The 19,842-nt window shown below is 32.8% G+C and overlaps 1 protein-coding gene across 4 annotated transcripts in view; it reads right to left on the bottom strand.

The window, feature by feature from the left end:
- LOC124432083 (puratrophin-1-like) overlaps positions 1–19,842 on the bottom strand; it is a 338,073-nt gene that overhangs the window by 55,224 nt on the left and 263,007 nt on the right. For all 4 annotated transcript variants that reach the window (XM_046980634.1, XM_046980635.1, XM_046980636.1 and 1 more), the window contains one exon: positions 1,346–1,471. In XM_046980634.1, coding sequence (XP_046836590.1) covers positions 1,346–1,471 — 126 coding nt within the window. The remainder of the gene's footprint in view (positions 1–1,345; positions 1,472–19,842) is intronic.

Here is a 19,842-nt window from a genome sequence, read left to right as displayed (position 1 = left end):
GTATCGGAAGTTCTTAGATGGCAGCACACGAACGATCTCTCCCCGATCGACTTACCGATCGAGCGGAAATCGATCGATGATCGGTTTTACGACCAAACATTTTTTTCATTAAAACCATAAGAATATATAGAAGAACCTCGTGAATAATTCATAAATTGGAAACATTTTATTATATCCTGTAATAATGGAGAGAAAGAGAGAGAGAGAGAGAGAGAGAGAGAGAAAGGTAATACGAAAATAAGAAAAGAAAAGAAAAAGAATCTTATTACCGACCGAGTTCTAATCCGTATTAGATATGTCGGTAATATAGTGTTCCTGTAACGCCGATAACTCGGTAAGCAAATTCTCAATAATGTAGAAACGATTTGTTACGTTCGCGAACATATATAACATAATTTTAAAAGAATTATTATCATCCCTTTAAAATTTACGATTACAAGATAACAATTACAATTAAAATTTACAATTAAAATTTACAATTAAAATTTACAATTAAAATTTACAATTAAAATTTACAATTAAAATTTACAATCAAAAGAAAAACGATATCCCTCTCTTGTAAATCAAAAACACATTCTAAAAGTTCGCTTCTAATTTCTAAATATCTATCAATCTTTCCTTTTTTGTTTTCTTTTTATATCCATTTTTTCCCTCTTTCGGAGGACTCTCTCTCTCCCTCTCACTTAAAAAAAAAAAAAAAAAAGGTCGGTCGTAATATCCTTTAAAAGATTCTTTAAAGTCGCACAACGAAAGTCCCTTTTTTTTTCTTTCCTTTTTTTACGTCCCTTTTTCATCACTCTCTCTCTCTTTTTCTCTTTCCTTCTTTCCTCCTTTCTCACTCTCTCTCTCTCTCTCTTCTCGAGGTTGCGGCTAACGGAGAGAAAAGACAAGAGGGACAAGTCCCTCAAACTCAGCGTGATTCTTGGCAAAGGGGCGGGGGTGGGGAAGGTGCTCTCTTCGACACAATGGATTCCTTTATTATTTCGAAGTTATTGCAAGCAAGCAATCTCTTTCTTTCTTTCTCCTTCTCTTTCTTTCTCTCTTTATCTCTTTTCTTCCCTCTCATCATTGCTTCTCGCTCAGCAGCGAAATTTCTTTCGTATCGAAGCGTGACGAGCGGCTCAATGGGACGTGAAAAAAGTGAAATCTCGTCTTCTCTCTCTTAGAGAAAGAGAGAGAGAGAGAGAGAGAGAGAGAGAGAGAGAACGAAAAGAAAGAGGAGAAGGAGGAGAAGGGTAACTTCGAAGGCCCCCCCGAAGGTTTATCCTACCTTTCGTTTCCATTAACGAGCCCTCAGAACGATTGGAATCTTTTGCCAGAAATATTTTACCGAAATTGTACTCACCATCGACGTAAAATAAAACTTTTCGAATTCTCTCTCGTGATGACGTGCTGCCGTTAGCGTTGTCGCCGAGTGCTGTGCGTGTTTTGACAATACGTCCTCCCCTTTCTTGCAAAGCCACGACAATACCTGACAAACATAATTTCAATGGAATGTTATTTATTAAAAATTTATTATTAAATAAATAATAAAGAATGTATAATATATATATATATATATATAAATAGTTAATACTTATGATGAAATATCAAATAGGTAATACAAATTACGCAACCGTAGAAGTTTAATTATTTACAAACCGATCAAAAAAATATTATCATATGTGCATACCATAATATCGATCATTTTTATCTTTGCAAAATAATAATATCATTAATTAATGCAAATACCGATCGAATAAATATCTAATGGAAAAGTATCTATTGCACAAGAATAATAAAATGTAGATTGCATAAGAAATCTAGAAAAAATATCTATTGCACGAATATATAGGATGTCTAAAAAGTATAGAACGAAATTTATACTACGTATTATAATGAGATCAAATGAATGAAAAATATTTATATAAACATATGACCGAAAATGTTTTATCGAAAAGACATATCCTTTTAAAAAATATTTATATTTTATTGTGCCAATTATAAGAGATCTTCGAAAATTCCTTCTTCCTACAAGAATTCAGGCTTTTTCCTCATTCGTCGAATTAATAATTGCCTAAATTAAAATATTCAAATATTTCGATTAACATTAGAAATAATGATAAATATATTTTGAATACATTCCCATAAATTCATCCTCCGTTTCTATCATATTTTTATAAATCATATGGGATTTTTTGTGTGATCCCATAAATAGAAATTCAAAGGCGTTAATAAAGCATTATTGAAGACAAATGTTAATATGAACTTTTTTCTCAATCCATTTGATCTCAGTAATTTAATAAATTTGTAATTTAATAAATAATATTGTATAAGTTTGTTCCGATACATTTTGGACACCTCGTACATGTATATATATATATATATATATATATATATATATATATATATATATATATATATATATATATATATATATATATATTGAACGTTAAAATTTCGTTCGATCGGCGACCGGAACCAAACTATCACATGATATAATAGTACTAAGATAAAACATAAAAAAAACTTAAGAGGGAGGTCCAGAATGAGGATAATTAGATCGGTTCGACGACTGGCATGATCGTAGTGATTAATGATTCGTCGTCGAAACCAGGGCCTACTGACATTTTTCTGGGGTCCGGCAACGAACGAGATGTACGCTCGTATAATTAACGGGAGCTGCTAACCCAAAGAGTGAGAGAGCCAAAGAGAGACAGACAGAGAAAGAGAGAGAGAGAGAGAGAGAGAGAGGGGACACAAACTTCGTCGACGTCGAGCAAGCCGTGCGAAATAACGAGCGGTGCAAACGAAAAGCGGTGCCTCCTCGCCCGCAGGCTTGACAGAGATGAGAGAAGAGAAGAGGAGAGGAGAAAGATGGAAACCGCTTGAATCATAAGCAAACCACGGGTTATTCGGGTCACTGGGCCGAGTTAAGCGTGTTCGCGATCGAATATCAGCAAAGACCGTAAACTTAATGCACGAGAATGTTTGCGCGAACGAGAAATACATTTTTTTTTTCTTTTTCTATTTTTTTCTTTTTCTCTTTTTTTTTCCATTTTCTTTCTTTCTTCTTTCCTCTTTCTTTTCTCTTCGATATTACTCTGTCTTCGTTTTATTAATTTTTTTCTTTTATCATCATCATCATCATCATCATCATTATCATTATTATTATTATTATTATAATTTTTGTTGTTGTTGTTGTTGTCATTGTTGATTCTTTTATTTACCTTTTGTTCTTTTTTTTTCTTCAGGATATTAGCCTCTTAATTAGTCTACTAATATTAGTCACCTAATATTATCTCCTTAATTTATTTATAAATAATATTTATTTTTAAACAGATCAAGATCCGTCTTGATTCGAAGTAAATCTGTTCTATATATATTTCACTATCTCTTTCTATTTATCTAACTATTGATTTGTCTGTTTATCTATCTATCTATCTATCTATCTATCTATTTATCTATCTATATCTTTTTGTTTCGATGCGAATTCAAAAGAACGATTTCTCCCTTGATTATTTTTCCATTCAGATAATAATATCTATGTATCTTTAAACACGTGAGATCGAGTCTCTTACTATATAACTTAAGTAAACGATCTCTCGTCAAGTGTTTAATATTAAATATTCGAAAGAGTCGAAGAATAAAAAAAAAAAAAAAAAAAATATTTTCGTAATGATTCTCATCAGGCAAAGTTTCTGATTCTCTCAATTGAACAATTTAATGATTTATCGTACATACATACATATATATACACACACACACATATAGATCGTACATATATACATATATTAATACATTATTTGTAGTATTTATCTTAACAAATTTTATTATTCGATAATCTCAAAGTATTTATTTATTTATCTTAGCTGATTATATATTCGATCATTCGTAGTATCTATCTTAATACATTATTGAACTATCACTCTAGAGTGTTTATCTTAGCACGTGATAGAACAAACTATAGTATCTATCACATTATTGACCAATGACGAATCATATCATTGTTATATGCTATCTCTAATATCTTTATCGACCAGATGATAAGTTCATTCATTCTACAAACAGATTACTATTGTAATCTGTAAGTGTAAACTATATTTTAATTGGAGTAAAAAACATGAAAATAAAAAAGGATTTTGTTATTAAATATTTTTTTTTTTTTTTTTTTTTTTTTATAAAACAATCGTTAGTCACGTAAACTTCGTTTCTATGAGATTTAGTTTATTAATAATGTTTAGATAAAAGATTAGACGTATAAGCATAGACATGAAACATTTGAAAATTCATCAAGATCGACGTCGACGTTTCTTCAAACAGATCTGCAAATTTAAATGTAATAGTGAAAAGAGAAACATCTTGTTTCTATACGATTTATTCGATCAATAATAATGTATAGAAAAAAAAAAAAAAATTTAGAAAAAGATGTGAATAAACGTGACCATAGAGAATTCACCGAGATTTACACATTAACGTTACTAATTTTCTTTTTCTTTTTTTTTTACGTCGACATTATAAAAACGTCAAAGCGAAAAGACTCTATTATTATTATTATTATTATTATTATTATTATTATTATTATTAAAACAGTTGGCCACGTACGTTTTGTTTCTGTACAATTTGCTCGATCAATATAATGTATATAATAAAAAATTGAAAAAAAAGCAAAAAGAAAAAAAAAAGAAAGAAAAGAAAAGAAAAAAAAAAGGAAAAAAAATTGTGCACAAACGTAACCACAAAAAATCTATCAATAATATCCAAATTAATTAATATCTAAATTAATAATTATTATTTTCCAATTTGAATGCATATATACGTATAACTATAACAAGTCATATATATATATATATATAACTATAATAATGTTATTATTTAACGATTCGATTTCATATACATATATATATATATATAACTATAATAACTCTTGTCTATCTTTACATAGTTATGTCGTAGATTCTCCTACCTAACGTCATCACGCTTGATCGCTATCAAATCACCGTTTGTATCGTTACCACCGATCGTTCCGTTGGCATAGAAGCTATCAGAGAAGAAGAGTAAGAAGGAAAGCGGAATAGAAAAAGAGGGGGGGGAGATACTCGACGAGGAATAAGAGGAGTAAGAAGTAGAATAAGAAGAACAAGAATAAGAATAAGAAAATGAAGAAGGAATAGAAGTACAAATAGAAGAAATAGTAGTAGTAGTTGTAGAAGAAGAAGAAGAAGAAGAAGAAGAAGAAGAAAGACCTTCGTAGGAAGGTCTTGTAGAAGGAAGCGAATCGTTTGAGAGCGCGAGAGGCATCCCGTTAAAGGGAAAGATACACCAGGGCAGAGATACACTGAAATCTCTTCGATCATAAGCAGAGCATAGGTTATACGGGTCACTGGGCCGTGTTAAGCTAGCTCGAGAGAACTCAAACAGGCATAGTCGAAGAAGAGCTTTCGGAGAAGACGAAGAGAAGAAACGAGAGAGAAGAAAGAAAAGGAGAGAGGAAGATAGAGAGAAAGATGGATAGATAGAACGAGAGAGAACGAGAGAGAACGAGAGAGAGAAGTATATATCGCGAGAGAGGAGTAGGTACAGGTGCGAAGAAGTAGTTCCGTGCGCCATTGCAAACGCAACGAAGGTGTCGTGACCCCGCTACGAACGTGGCGACCCTGCGTTTTATCTCACCTACTCCGCGCGTGCGTCTTTGCACGGGGAAGCGTGTTTACACGCCACGTAGAAGAGGACTGCGCACGCCTAACGGACGACCAAGTATTTAGGTTCCTTCGTGACACGTACAGTCTTTCCTTTTCTCTCTCCCTCTCTCTCTCTCTCTCTTTCTCTCTAGCTATCTATCTATCTCTCTTACTCACTTATACACTATCTCTCTCATTCTCTCTCTCTCTTCCTCAATATATATATATATATATATATATATATATATTTCTCTTTCTCCCTCTCTCTCTCTTTCTCTCTCATTCTGTATGTCTATCTGTCTCTTTCTTGTTTCTCCCGTCTGCTTCCGCGTGCTGCATCTTCTCACGCGCCTAGCCTCCGCAACCTTCTTCCCCTTGCCTCTCCACGACTCGCAAAACGATCTTATCGCGCTTATGGGACACGTAAGACGTCCGATTATTGCGGGATCGGCCGAGGGCATCGATAGAATGGACTTTCTGAGAAAGCAGTAAATCGCGAATTTACCTACTTATCCAAGTTGTTCGCGCTTTACGAGCCTCCCGCCGGGCGAATCTCCCCGGTGTGTCTCTCTTATAGTTGGTGAGAGGAGTACAACGACTATGACTATGACTACGGCTATTACTATGACTATGACTAGGACTATGACTAGAACTATGACTAGGACTAGGACCACAGACTATGACTAGGATCAGGACGATGTGTGTTCCTTAGAAACGAGCGTCACTCCGGGCATATAACGCTGTTCACCTACTCACTCGATGAAAGAGAGGAATCGTTTCGTGGAACGGTATAGGTAGGAAAGGGATGACGTAACGTGGTAAACGTTATTTCGAATTTTGATAAATAATTTCATTTCTCTTTTCTTTTTTCTTTCTTTTTTTTTTTCTTTTTCTTTTTCTGCGCCTCACGATTGAAGGAAATCTAAGCGGTATAAATAAAGCGATAAACGAGCTATATCGATCAATGTATTGATTTATTTTTCTCTACGATAGGCGCGGGACATGTAAATGTTTTTTTATTTTCTACTTTCTTTTTTTTGTCTTCTTGTTTTTAGAAAGAGAAAATAATTCTCTGGTTAATCCCATTTGATATTGTACTCACGCAAAAGTATATATATATATATATAAATATATGGCTATGTGAGTGTGTGTGCGTGTGTGTATACTCACTTATCTATTCCTTTAGTGTTTTCTAATATTATGTATATATTGACTTTCTAATATTATTTCTAATATTATGTATATATTGAATTGATCGATAAGTTATGTCGGAATTTTCAATTCAATCTCTGGTTGAAGATATCGAATATAATATTGTTTGTTTAAGTAGAAAATATTGACGAAGTTTTTGACATTGAATACGTTTACACTATTATTATTATTATTATTATTGTTATAATATTTACTTGATTTGTTAAAACCCTGATCAATAAATCCCATGTTTACAATGAAACTTATTTATAAATTTTAACTAAATAATTTAAATGAGTAATACATATACATATAAAATCTTTAGAAAAAAATATGGATGAAAAAGCAATTGTTCCTATTAGGTCAACTTTGTGCGTTTCTAATAAAATAAAATAATTGTATTAAGGACTATGGCTCCATATTCACACACACACTCAGAGATAAATGGACAAACAGACAAGACAGACATACACAGAATGTCAAATAAAAAAAGAGGGAAAAAAAAAAAAAAGAGAAAAAGAAAAGAGAAAAAAGAGCAAATTTCGTAGCCTGAATTCATTGGAGTGAGCAACGATCGTACGGTTTCATCGAGTCACTTTTATTTCATCGATAAAGAGACTCCTTCCGAACTCCATCCGTAACGATGCATCTTCCCCGAAACGTCAGTTTTACGATGCCGCCTCGTTTGAGTTTTGGGACGAGGCTCATTTTATCGTTCTACATTCACAGTACTGACGAGAATGAAAGGACGTCGAACCAGGAACACGATCGCTTAGCTCCGAGGGCTGCCGAGACCCGAATTTTCGCTCCACGAAAGAGGAGAATCGGTTGCGGCTCATCTCCCTTTCACGTGACACTTTTACGCCAAGTGGAAACCACCCCACCTGACAACCTCTAACAGATACGATCGAACACCTGTGCACTTGCAAACTTTTATTATAATTATTAATTTTTTCATTCCTCTTCCTTTTATCTTCCTTCTTTTCTTTTTGTTTTTTTTATTTTGTTTTTTCTGTTTCGCGTCTTTTCTTTTCTTTTTTTCTTTCTTGTTCTTCTTTTTTCTTCTTTCTTTTTCTTTCTTTCTTTCTTTTTTTTTTTTTAATCAATCCTATCGAGATATGTCATACGGTTGAGATTAATTTTTTTTCTTTTTTTTTTTTGTTCATTTTTGTAACATTTATTTATTTATTTAAAAGAAAAGAAAACCCCCCCGAAGGAACAAGAAGAAAGAGAAAAAAAAGGAAGAAGAAGAAGAAGAAGAAGAAGAAGAAGTTGATAAAATCAATAAAATCAAAAGAGAAAAGTTATTAAAGTACGACAAGAAAGAAAGAAAAAAAAAAAGAAGAAGAAGAGCAAACAAAAAGAAAACAAAATGAATTCGAATTAATAGAAAACTCGATTATCGATAAAAAAAAAAAAAAAGAAAAAAAAGAAAAAAAAATAATTACAAAAATTCGATTAGATTTACTTTGAGAAAAGAAAAGAATAGAAAGGATTTATTTATATTTTCTCTTTCTTCCTTTTCTTCCTTTCATTCTGGACATCTTTAGAAATGAGACGTCGAGTTAGTTCGAACGTTCGAAGATAGTAGTACTGTAGAACTGTAAAGGGTTTAAAAAGACAGGACGTTAGGATAGGAGAACTGAAGCGGCGAGGAGGAAGAGGAGGAGGAGGAGGAGGAGGAGGAGGAGGACACAGGGGAATGAAACTGAGACGTTCGTCTGGCGCCGTTTCGTCGAGGAATCGGTCTCCACCGAAGAAGGAGATTCTCTCTTGGGCTCGTTCGACTTGGCTACGATTTATTCGATCGGCCAAGTCGATTTTTCGCACTCGATCGTTGCTCGATACCATCTCACTATAGGTCGCGGACAAGGGGGTTTGTTTCGCCTCGTGTCTACGCCACTAGCCTACGGTTAGGATTAATGGCTCGGTCGATGCGCGTTTGCTACGAGCTCGCTCGCCCACACTCTCTTTCTCTCTCTTTCTCTCTCTCTCTCTCTCTCTCTCTCTCTTTCTCTCTCTCTCTCTCTTTCTCTCTCTCTCTTATTCTCTTACTCACTTACTCTGTTAGGAACGTGCAGCCACCGCCGCGATTCTCTATCGCTCAAAGTTAGTTTTGCCCCTGCCAACCTAGTGGGTGTATGATACTTTCTATCTCAACCGTTTTACCGTTTGCGAGAAGCATACGTTTATTGTCCTCTCAAGGGTGGAGATATATCTGAGGGCTCAATTTTTATCTTCGATACTTTTTCTCCTCGACATTTTTCTCTTTTCTTCCTTCTTCTTTTTCCTTTTTCCCTTTTTCTTTTTTCTTTTTTTTTTTTTTTTGGCTCATTTATTTATTTATTTTTTTCTCTCCTTTGTTTTTTATTACTTCTTCTGCTTCTTCTTTTTTTTTTCCCCTTTTCTCTTTTTTTTTCTCTCTTTCGCCCTTCTCTCGCTCAATTATCCTTTCAAATCGTCGGATCTCACGCAAAATACTTTCGAAGGAGATTTATTATTATTATTATTACTTTTTTTTTTTTATTATTATTATTACTTTTTTTTTTTTATTATTATTATTATTATTATTTATCAGAAAAGTGTTCCTTGTAGTTTTTTTCAAGGGGTTGTCAGATGTATCGTATTAATTCTTGTCTTCAATTTATTTTCTTTTCAATTCAATTTTTTTGATATTCTTAAAAAAAAAAAGAAGAAGAATACGTTTTATTTTTTTTTTTTTGTTTTTAATAGAAATAATATTTGAGAATGAATTGAGATTCGATCGGTTGCTTTTTATTATCCTATAGAAAAAATGTCTTTCAATTTTTCAAGGGAGAAAATAAATCGATTCCTATTTTTCTTTTCGAACGAGAAAATATCGTATTTTCCCCTTCGTAAGCTTTTCAAACTTCTTGACTATTATAAGATAAAATTTCTTTTTTTTTTTTTTTAAAGAAAAAAAATATTCTTTTTTTTAAATATCTATGAATAAAAATCTTTACATTAAAAATCCACAAGAAAAAAAAAAAAAAAGAAAAACAAAGGCGGGACATTTTTTAACTCTCGTCCAATCATAAAGAATGAAATAAATAGAAATAATACTTCGAGATTATCTTTTGAGATTCGATTAGATAGATTTTCTGTTGTCGATAAAAATAAATGAAAAAAAAAAAAGAAAAATATAAAAAAAATTAAAAAAAAGAAGAAAGAAAGGAAAAAAAGAAAGGAAAAAAACAAAGGAAGAAATATCTTTGAGATAGATCGCTGTAGAATGCGAGAAAAAAAACGAAGAAAAGAAAAAAAAATCGAAGGATCTATTACTCGTCCCTCGAAGCAAATTCCAATCTGACGTATGTACGTACATGCGTTCCTCTCAGGTACATCTCTCGCTCGCTTCAGTCACGCGTCTTTACGTATGACGTGTATCAATGGACGAGGACCGTCGGAATGATCTTTCTCGGTACGCAAAAGGCACAGGGATCCATCCACCGACATTTTGTCAGCGATGGATAAGAACTAATCGCGAAAACGTTCGATTCAAGTCGATGTTCGTCGAAAAGGAAATGAAAGAAAAAAAAAGGAAGAAGAAAAAATAAAAAAAAAAAGAAAAAAATGAAAACCAAAGGAATGATCAATTCTGATATTAACAAACAATTCGTAAAATACATATCACGAATTTTTTTTCCAGATATCGCGATATTAAAATCATGTATATACCAAGATATAATGTTTTAATTTAAACGATCATTATGAATTAATAAGTAAAGTTAACAAATGAAGATTTCATATTTGAAAAATTAAAAATCCTAGAAAAGATCTTTCAATGTATGATCTTAAGAAAATATTTATCGAGAATAATTATTGTTATATGAATCGTATAATAATATAAATAAATATAAAATATAAAAAAAAAAAAGGGAAAAGAAAAAAAATTTTGATTATTATCAATCGGCTTCAAGACAAAAGCTTCCGAACAATTTTAATGATATTAAAAGACGATGTTATTTTTAATTACGATTAAATAGAACGATCCATTTAAATTAATTTCAATCGAAGAATTAAAAAATACGATTGATTTTCATGAACAAATATTTTATATTGGTATCTCAAAGCCATCGCTATTCGAAGAAACTCGAAAGATCGAATCTCGTGATGACACAAAGGCAAACGCTGTCAAGTTACACGCAAAATTGACAGCTCGCAATCGGTCAATGGCTGTCCGTTGGCCCTCAGCAAGAGATATCCTTCTCTTGCAGTTCTTCAGCTAAGGATAGGCGCCACGACTAGGATGTGTGTACCGTAAGAATCAGCGAAGCCCTGAGAAACAGTTCGCAAGAGTCGTATGAGAGAGAGAGAGAGAGAGAAAGAGAGAGAGAGAAAGAGAGAGAAAGAGATAGATAGAGAGAGAGAGAGAAAGAGAGAGAGAAGTTCGCTGAGCGTGTGCGACGAGTCGAGATTTATGGACGGCGGAGTTTTCGTCGTCGATAAAATCTACCAGTCGAGAATGGCGTCCGGCGCGACTAGAGCTCACCGAGCCGAATAATCGATAATGCCGATCGATTCTCTTCTAACGTGAAACTTAATTCGACGCACCGCACCGTTCAAACGCGACACTCTTATATTATTATTGTTCGAAAGTAAATCGATTTCGTGTCGTTGTGTTTCTCGATGGGAAAAAAAAAAAAGGAAAAGAAATGGAAAGAAAACAAAAAAAAAAAAAAAAAAGAAAAAAAAAGAAACTTTCGTCGATGAATAAAATACTCGTATACTCTAATCATATCTGATCGTACATTCTTTCTCTTTTCTTTTTTTCTTTTTGTTAAAATCAAATAATAATTCGATATTATTTTCGATTTATTTATCCTATTGTCGATTTAATCACTATAGCATCTTTATGTTCTTTTAAAATGACTAAATTCAATATTCAGTAAAATAATTTCTATTGATCCAAATATTATATTCTTAATAAATTAATAAAAGTTGAGATCTAAAATTTCTTATAATTCGTAGTTTAACGATTTGAAAAGGAAATGAAAAATAAAAAAAATTAGCTCGAGAAAGAATGCAAAATTTCATTCTTAAAATTATCGTAGAACTTTTCATTCAAATTTTTACTATTAACGATCTATATATATATATATCTCATAACAATTTGTGCGTGTACGTGTATCTACGTATATGATTTTTCTCATTCAGTATTCAACGTTAACACAGAAATCGTTTTAGAAATGACTACAACTATAATCTCTCTCTCTCTCTCTCTCTCTTCCTCTCTCTGTTTCTGTCTCTGTCTCTGTCTTTCTCTAATCGGTGCTACTTTGCTAGAGATAAATAGGACTATTACACGCCCTCTTTCTCGTACATATCCACCGTACAATACAATACAATACACTTCGATGGAGGCTTACAAGTTGGCAACAACCAACCTCCCACCTTATCGGCATGTTTCGGATACCTAATCGCTGTCTTTCTACTGCGGGTGTCGATTTTCGATCAACAGAACCGTTACTTCCGTCAAAAGATCTTTACAAATAACTATTGCATATCGAACTTTTTTTTCTATTTTTTTCTTTTTTTCCCCATTTCTTCTTTTCTTTTTTTTCCTTTTTTTTCTTTTTTTTTTTTTTTTTTGTAAAAGGTAGGATATAAACCGTTACAAAATAAACGAATAAATTGCATTCCCCATTTGGCACGCGCACGCACTCAGGCAACTTACGCATGCACTCACGCATTTACTCATGCATGCACGTGTACTCACGTACTCACATAAGCACGCACGTAAGCATAACGTAAAGTTCTCTTTTTTATTCGAAATGTTCGCTCCGGCATGCGCCGCTGAACGAGAGAGTCTGCGACATTTCGTGGGGCTTAAGTTATGTAAGATAAATTATAGTAGTCATGTTGGAATGCGGGGACATTAACTGGCAGGCGTTAAAATTTACTCTCATCTAACTGCGTAAATCATACGGTCGGGGTCGGTTCGTACACCATAAATGCCGTCATTGCTTGTGTTCCTTTTTATTATTTCTTCTTTTTTTTTCCTTTCCTTTCCTTTCTTTTTCTTTTCTTTTCCTTTCTTCGTTTTATCATTATCCTTTCTTTTCAGCTTTAAATTATTCTTTTTCTTCTCCTTTTCTTTTCTTTTTTTTTTTTGCGCAATGCTTTAATAATACTCAATGAAATCTTCGTAATCTCTGGTCTTAAGTCGCTAATTAAATTCGTCTTCTTTATCATCAGGGTTTTTCGTTCGTACATATCGTATCGAATCGTATCGTATTTTTCTCGTAGAATTCAATAAAGCGATACTCGCGAGGATCTCGAAAGCGAGTCCAATCGATTCACGAAACGTTTCTTCGGTTCTCTTTCGTTTTTCTCTTCGATCTCTTTTTTTTGTTTTTTGTTTTGTTTTTTTTCTTCTCCTCCTTCTTTTATCGAATCATCGAAAAGCGAAAGGGGTTGTAATAGAATCATTCTCGAGTGCTTCTTCTTTTTCTTTTTATCTCTCTTTTTTTCTTTTTTCTTTTTTTTTCTTCTTTTTTTTTTCTTTACAGCACAACAAAGTTCAATCAAAGATTTCATTCGAAATTACTTTCTTTCCTTTCTTTTCTTCCTCTTCTTTTTTTTTCTTTTTCTTTTTTCTTTTTTTTTTTGATTTATTTTTTTCTCTCTTTTCAAGAAGTTATCCTCTACACGTTATACTTTCGGCTTCGAAGAAACGAATAAGATTTATTACACCGGGAAGTATAAAAGCTTATCCTGAAAAGATAAGAACATAGCGCGGATAAATAATACAATACTGTTAGAACGAAACAATCCCGCATTGTTGTATATCTATCAAAATGATCTTAGTAAAGATTAATTCAAATTTAATAAAATTAAATCCAAAACTTTTATGTAACATGTCTCATCGAATATAATAATAAATAACATAATTAATTTCCTTCTATCTCGAATGTGTTTGCGCGATATATTAGTAACAACAACGACAACAACACAACAACAACAACAATAATAGTAATAATAGATAATAATCGATTAAAAAAAAAAAATATATATATATATATATATATCAATCGTTAAAAGAGAGAAAAAAATATACGAAGGGAAAAGAAAGAGAGAATGGAATAAAAGAGGGAAAGAAAAAGAACAAAGAAAGAAAAAAAAAAAAAAGAAAAAAAATAAGAACGATGGTTAGGCGTTAATAATACTCGGAGCATAATTCCGAGAGCATGTCCGACGATACCGGAAGAACCACGAGATAAATTTAATCCAGTATAGAAGTCGTACCTCGCGATAAATGCCATTTCGATTTGCCGTTTAATATACGTGTTGGTTATCGAACATATACATAAACGTTCACCCTATATATAGTATACTATATATTTACGCATATACATACATACAAATATATATATATATATTTATATATATATATATATATATATATATATATATATATATTTATAATATCATCTTTTTGTCGGTAAGACCGTCTTGATTGGTTTTACCACCCTATCGGGACTAAACAAAACGAAAATATCTCATTGCATTGCGTCGTGAAACGGCGAACTGCTCTTTCATCGTCTATCTTTTTCTCTCTCATTCTCTCTTTATCTCTCTCTCGCTCTCTCTCTCTCTCTCTCTTTCTCTTACTCTTTCGATTCTATGCAAGAGGTACGAAGAAGCTCGCAGGAGGTAATGAGGATACAATTTACTCTTAATAAGAAGATACGCATCATATTTTACGAGCAAAACTCCACGCGCTTCCGCGCCATGTATGGCGTCCCCCTTCGCATAAACCCGTTGCACGTACACTCTTGACCATTAAGAGGCGCGAACGTCTTAACGAGAAGGACTATGCGAGGACGACGACGTAATCCTCCTACCGATTACATCGTTTCTCTCTTCCTCTCTCTCTCTTTCTCTCTTTCTTTCACTCTCTCTCTCTCTCTCTCTCTCTCTCTCTCTCTCTCTTTCTTTCTCTTTCTTTATCTCTATGTATCTTTCCCTTTCTCTCTTTCGACTGACGAAATAATGAAATTTACGTTAACATAGCACCGAATATTATCCTCCTCGCGATTCGAGTATACAACCATACTTTTTTTCAACTTTACGATCTCCGTTCATCCATATTTTCTACCATTTTTGGTGATAAAGGAATTACACGTGATTAATAAAAAAAAAAAAAATAAGAAAAAAAAGGAAGAAAAAAAAGAAAAAAAAAAGTAATAATAATAAAAAGAAAAACAAAAAAAAGAAAAAAGAAAGAAACCGGGAAATAATTAAAAACAGCACGACATTCTTGAATGTCTCTCCTTCCCCCCACCCCTTCTCTCTCTCTCTCTCTCTCTTTCTTTTTTTTCTCTCTTTTAAAATTCAAGATCCTTGACACGGTTTTCACAATCAACAGAATATTTATTGTATTACCGTCAATAATAAAAAATAAATTCATACTTGTACTCTTTCATATAAGTAATATTTCCTTCGTATAACGCCGAAACAATTCGTTGTCGTTCGGTGTATGAATTTAAAAACAAAGAAAAAAAAAAAAAAAAAAAAAGAAGGAAAAAGAAACAAACGAAAAAAAAAATTTCCGTCCAATTGAATACACGTATTAGAGGATAATATGTATATTATCTTTTTCACGTTATCGTTTATTCCCTCTTATTGGAAAGAGAAAGAGATAGTGCACCCATATATGTATGTACGTATGTATATGTACGTACCAATATAAAGAAGACATATCTACTTACAATACACGTTCATAGGTTCGTATCGCGTTCAACCAGGGTAAATGTAAGACGATTACGAAGCTCTTCAAGGATGGTAACCGCAAAGTCCGCGGGTGCATCCTATATGGAAGAAAGGGAGTCTCTTGCGGAGACCCGAGATTATAGTTATTACCGTAATAAAGATACACGCTTTGTTTGCCTTAGGACGCGCTCAGGGTAAGAGAACGTATACTCTTCTCTCTCGCTCTCTTTCTCTTTCTCTCTTTCTTTCTTTCTTTCTTTCTCTCTCCCACTCTCTCTCTCTCTCTCTCTCTCTCTCTCTCTCTCTCTCTCTCTCTCTTTCCAAGATCTCGAGCAACCAAGGCGATTTATTTGATCGTTCTCCGCAAAAGACGAGAAGGGCTGCGTTAACGACGCATTACATGCCGGAAGCGGTTGTTGTGAATTGATCCTTTACACGCGCTCACGGCCAAAACTTATTTTACTTTCTAAAATGTAAAATCTCTTTTTTGCATTTTTTTTTTCCTTTCTTCTTTTTTTTTTTTTTTTTTTTTTTTTTTAGAGAAATACAAACATCGTAATAATCATGTATGCATATCGTTCAATCGTCAGATACTATATCATTTCGTTAAGGATTAATTGTCATTTACGTCGTTGTAACATGGATTAAGGTTTTCTTTTTTTTCTCTTATTTCCTTTTCTTTTACTTACTTATTTTCTTTCTTTCTTTCTTTTCTTCTCTTTTTCCCCTTTATTTTTCCATCGATCTTTCAAATTTTTCTGATCACTCGTATCTTTGATTTTACTATTAATATAAAATACGAGATTAATATGGTGTATAATATTATTATTAAAGTTTATGGGATAGGGGGAAAAGGACTTTAAATAGATAGAAGATTTATTTTTAAATGGAATGAAAAAGGATGAATTATTTTCTTTTAAATATGTCGTAATAGAAACGTCATCATTTTCTATTTCTTTCTTTTGGAGATTAGAGAGTATAAGATATGTGATTAGAGAGTATAAGATATTTTATTGATCTGATAAAAGATTAACTTTTATAAGTCCATGAAAATTTTTCAACTATTCCTTCAGATTTATTTTCGAATAAAAAACAACGAAATATTTTCCTATAAAAATATAATCGATATAATTATCATTTTCTTATTTCGTATATATAAGGGTTGACGTTCGAGATAACATATTTTCTTAGATAGCAATAAATATCTAATATAACAGGAATTAATATCATAAACAAATTCTAATCGTGATCTTGGAATTTCTCTAATATAAGATAAAATATATATATATATATATATATATATATATATAGATTAAATTTTTTTTTTTAAATATTACATTCAGTTTTAATCGATCTAATATACACGATACGACGAAAGATTATAAAATTAATGGTCCTTCAAATGAATTAGAAGAAAAAAAGGGAAACAAAAAAGAAAAGAAAAAAGAAAGATATAAAGAAAAGAATTATCTCTTAAATAACAAACAAACGTAACGGAGGTATCGAAGCGCGATCTCGAAATCTAGATGCCATTTTACGAGCCGCCCCATTTTAATCGTTAGCGTTCGATCGCTTTTATCGCTTATCTTTGAGTAAACGATATATTGAAAGTAAGAAAGTTTCATCGACAAAGTGTTACCGTGAGAACGGACGTTAATTGTCAGTAAAACGCATTCTTACAGCTCGCACGACTCGCTAAGAGCAAAATCGTGTTAGCACGAAACTGGAGAAAGAGAGAAAGAGAGAGAAAGAAAGAGAGACTTACGCACTGACGTCAACAAAAGGACGACGAATCATCCAAACGAAACCATTCTATATGTGTATATATATATATATATATATATATATATATATATATATATATTCCTTTCACTCGGACTGTCAATAACAACATTGGTCGCGCTTAGTTTCTTCCTTGATTGCGAATTTGATGAAAAAGAAATGAAAAGAAAAAAAAAAATAAATAAATAAAAAAAAAAAAAGCAAAAAAGAAAGGAAGAAATCAAACGACCGACCCTCCCTCCTCTCTCTTTCTTTCTCTCTCTCTCTCTCTCTCTCTCTCTCTCTCTCTCCAATCCACCTCACTTTTATCGGCTCAACGTGATATCGTTAATCCTTCTAACGAACTAAGCGAGAGTGTATTCTTACATAATGCTATCGTATCATTAATCATCCCTATATCACGTTATATACATTAACGACGATCACCATGGCTCTTATTCCGTTAGTTTTGCATTGCCTGCCACATTCTAATACGTAGAATTCTTCTCTTACACGATAATCGATAGATCGACTTCGTCGAACTCAAACCCCGTTCTTAGAAAGTGTAATAACCGATTGTACTTGACACTGTGCTTTATAACGGCTGATTTGCAACTTATAATTCAACTCAGGCAACTCAGGCAACCAGAGAGATAAAACGTGAAAGCGTATTTCCTTGGTTTTGCTCTCCATTGAATAGACTAAGAGTATAGAGTTAGGGGAGAGGGATATCTCCTGTCTTCTTTTTCTAACTGTCTTATTCACTTCCCTTTCTTCTATCCTCTGGTCTATATCGAGGTTCACCAAGTGTTTGCGAAAGGTGGGGAGGGTGAGGGAGGGTGAGGGATATCGAGGGAATAGGGGAATTGAGGGGAATGAGGGGGTAGGACGGGGGATGTGTAGGGGTATGGGGACCCCTTGGGTTAAAGAAGCAATTTCAAGGAACACGGAGTAAAGCGAGGGACGTTATCACAGCGGGTACTACGTCTCGCTACAAAGATAAGATAAGAGAAGAGCGAGAGAGGATAAAGAAGCCAAACGTTGTATATATATGTGTTTGTGTGTGTGTGTCTGTGCATACGTGTATGTATATATATGTGTATGTATGTGTAGGTTGCTGCTAGCTCTTTAACACGTTGACTGTCACGGGAGAATTTTATACAAGCTTTTATCCTATAGACCATAGTTATATTTGCCACTTTTCTACTAATAGTTTCGTTATACCATTTTGTTATACCATAAACGTATGATATTAGTATTAATCGTAGCTATTTTCTTTTTCTTTTATTTCTTATTTTTATTTTTATTTTTATTTTTATTTTTGTTTCCACTTCCTTTTTTGTTTTCTTTTTTCTTTTTCTTCTTCTTCTCTTCTTTTAATTTATATAGGCTTTTTAATTTATACTGACGGTCTTTGATTTTTATAGATTAGTTTTATATATATATATATATATATATATATATATATATATCTAATTAATTCATAAAATTTAATAACTTGGATTCATCATTGATCATCATTATAGTCAGCATATTAATTTTCTCTCTTTCTCTTATTCAAACAAATGCATCAGTATGAAAAGATTATTATTAAACTCACTGACACGCGTTTACCTCGCTTAACATCATGATTTCATAGTGATTGCCTTTTCCTGTTTGTCGAATGACACGACTACAACTTTAAGAGAATGAACAGGACGATGAAAACGAAACGACGACCGGTTGAAGAAAACCTTAATAAAGGAGTATTGTTCACACAAACTCATAAACTCACAAACACACACACTCAGAGATACAAAGAGAGACACACAGGAAAAAGATTTTTGATGTCGTGCGTCCGTCCTATATTAAAGTTTTGCCATCTGCGACCAACCTCTTTTGTATATCTACATATTTATAAAATCATCGTTCATCGAAAACTTGGCAAAAGAATTCGCACGGCCTTATTCGCACGAGAATAATGAAAGTAATAACGGTCGAGACGGTTGGTATAGCGATATTTTAATGACTGGATCAACGCTAATTACCATCTCTTGCGCGCTATTATCACATGAAATTGTTTTCCGCTTGGTGTGCCGGTCTGTCGGTCGTTTGGTCGGTCGTTTGGTCGGTCGTTTGGTCGGTCGGTTGGTCGGTTGGTCGGTTGGTTGGTTGGTACTTTCGTTTAATAACGACGGCGAACGTCGGACTTATTTCTCAAGGACGATTATTTTTAACTGCAATAGTTTAACAAAGAAATAATGAAAGAATGTTAAATACTTCGACGTATATAATTTCATAATTCATTAAGTATTCAATATTTTTTAATCGATATAATATAATTTTTCATTATATAATGTCTTTCGTTAATATTAATATATGTTAATATTAATATACAATGAAACACAATATATATGTATATATGGGTGTGTGTTTGTGTGTGTTTATATATATTATGTAGTGAATTAAATATTTCACTATACAATTTTTAATAATATTTAATATAATTATAACA

Source organism: Vespa crabro, chromosome 23 (genome assembly GCF_910589235.1).
Source record: "Vespa crabro chromosome 23, iyVesCrab1.2, whole genome shotgun sequence".
Taxonomy (NCBI): Eukaryota; Metazoa; Arthropoda; class Insecta; order Hymenoptera; family Vespidae; genus Vespa; species Vespa crabro.
Note: the sequence above shows the minus strand (reverse complement) of the source record. Positions and strands in the feature narration are given on the sequence as shown.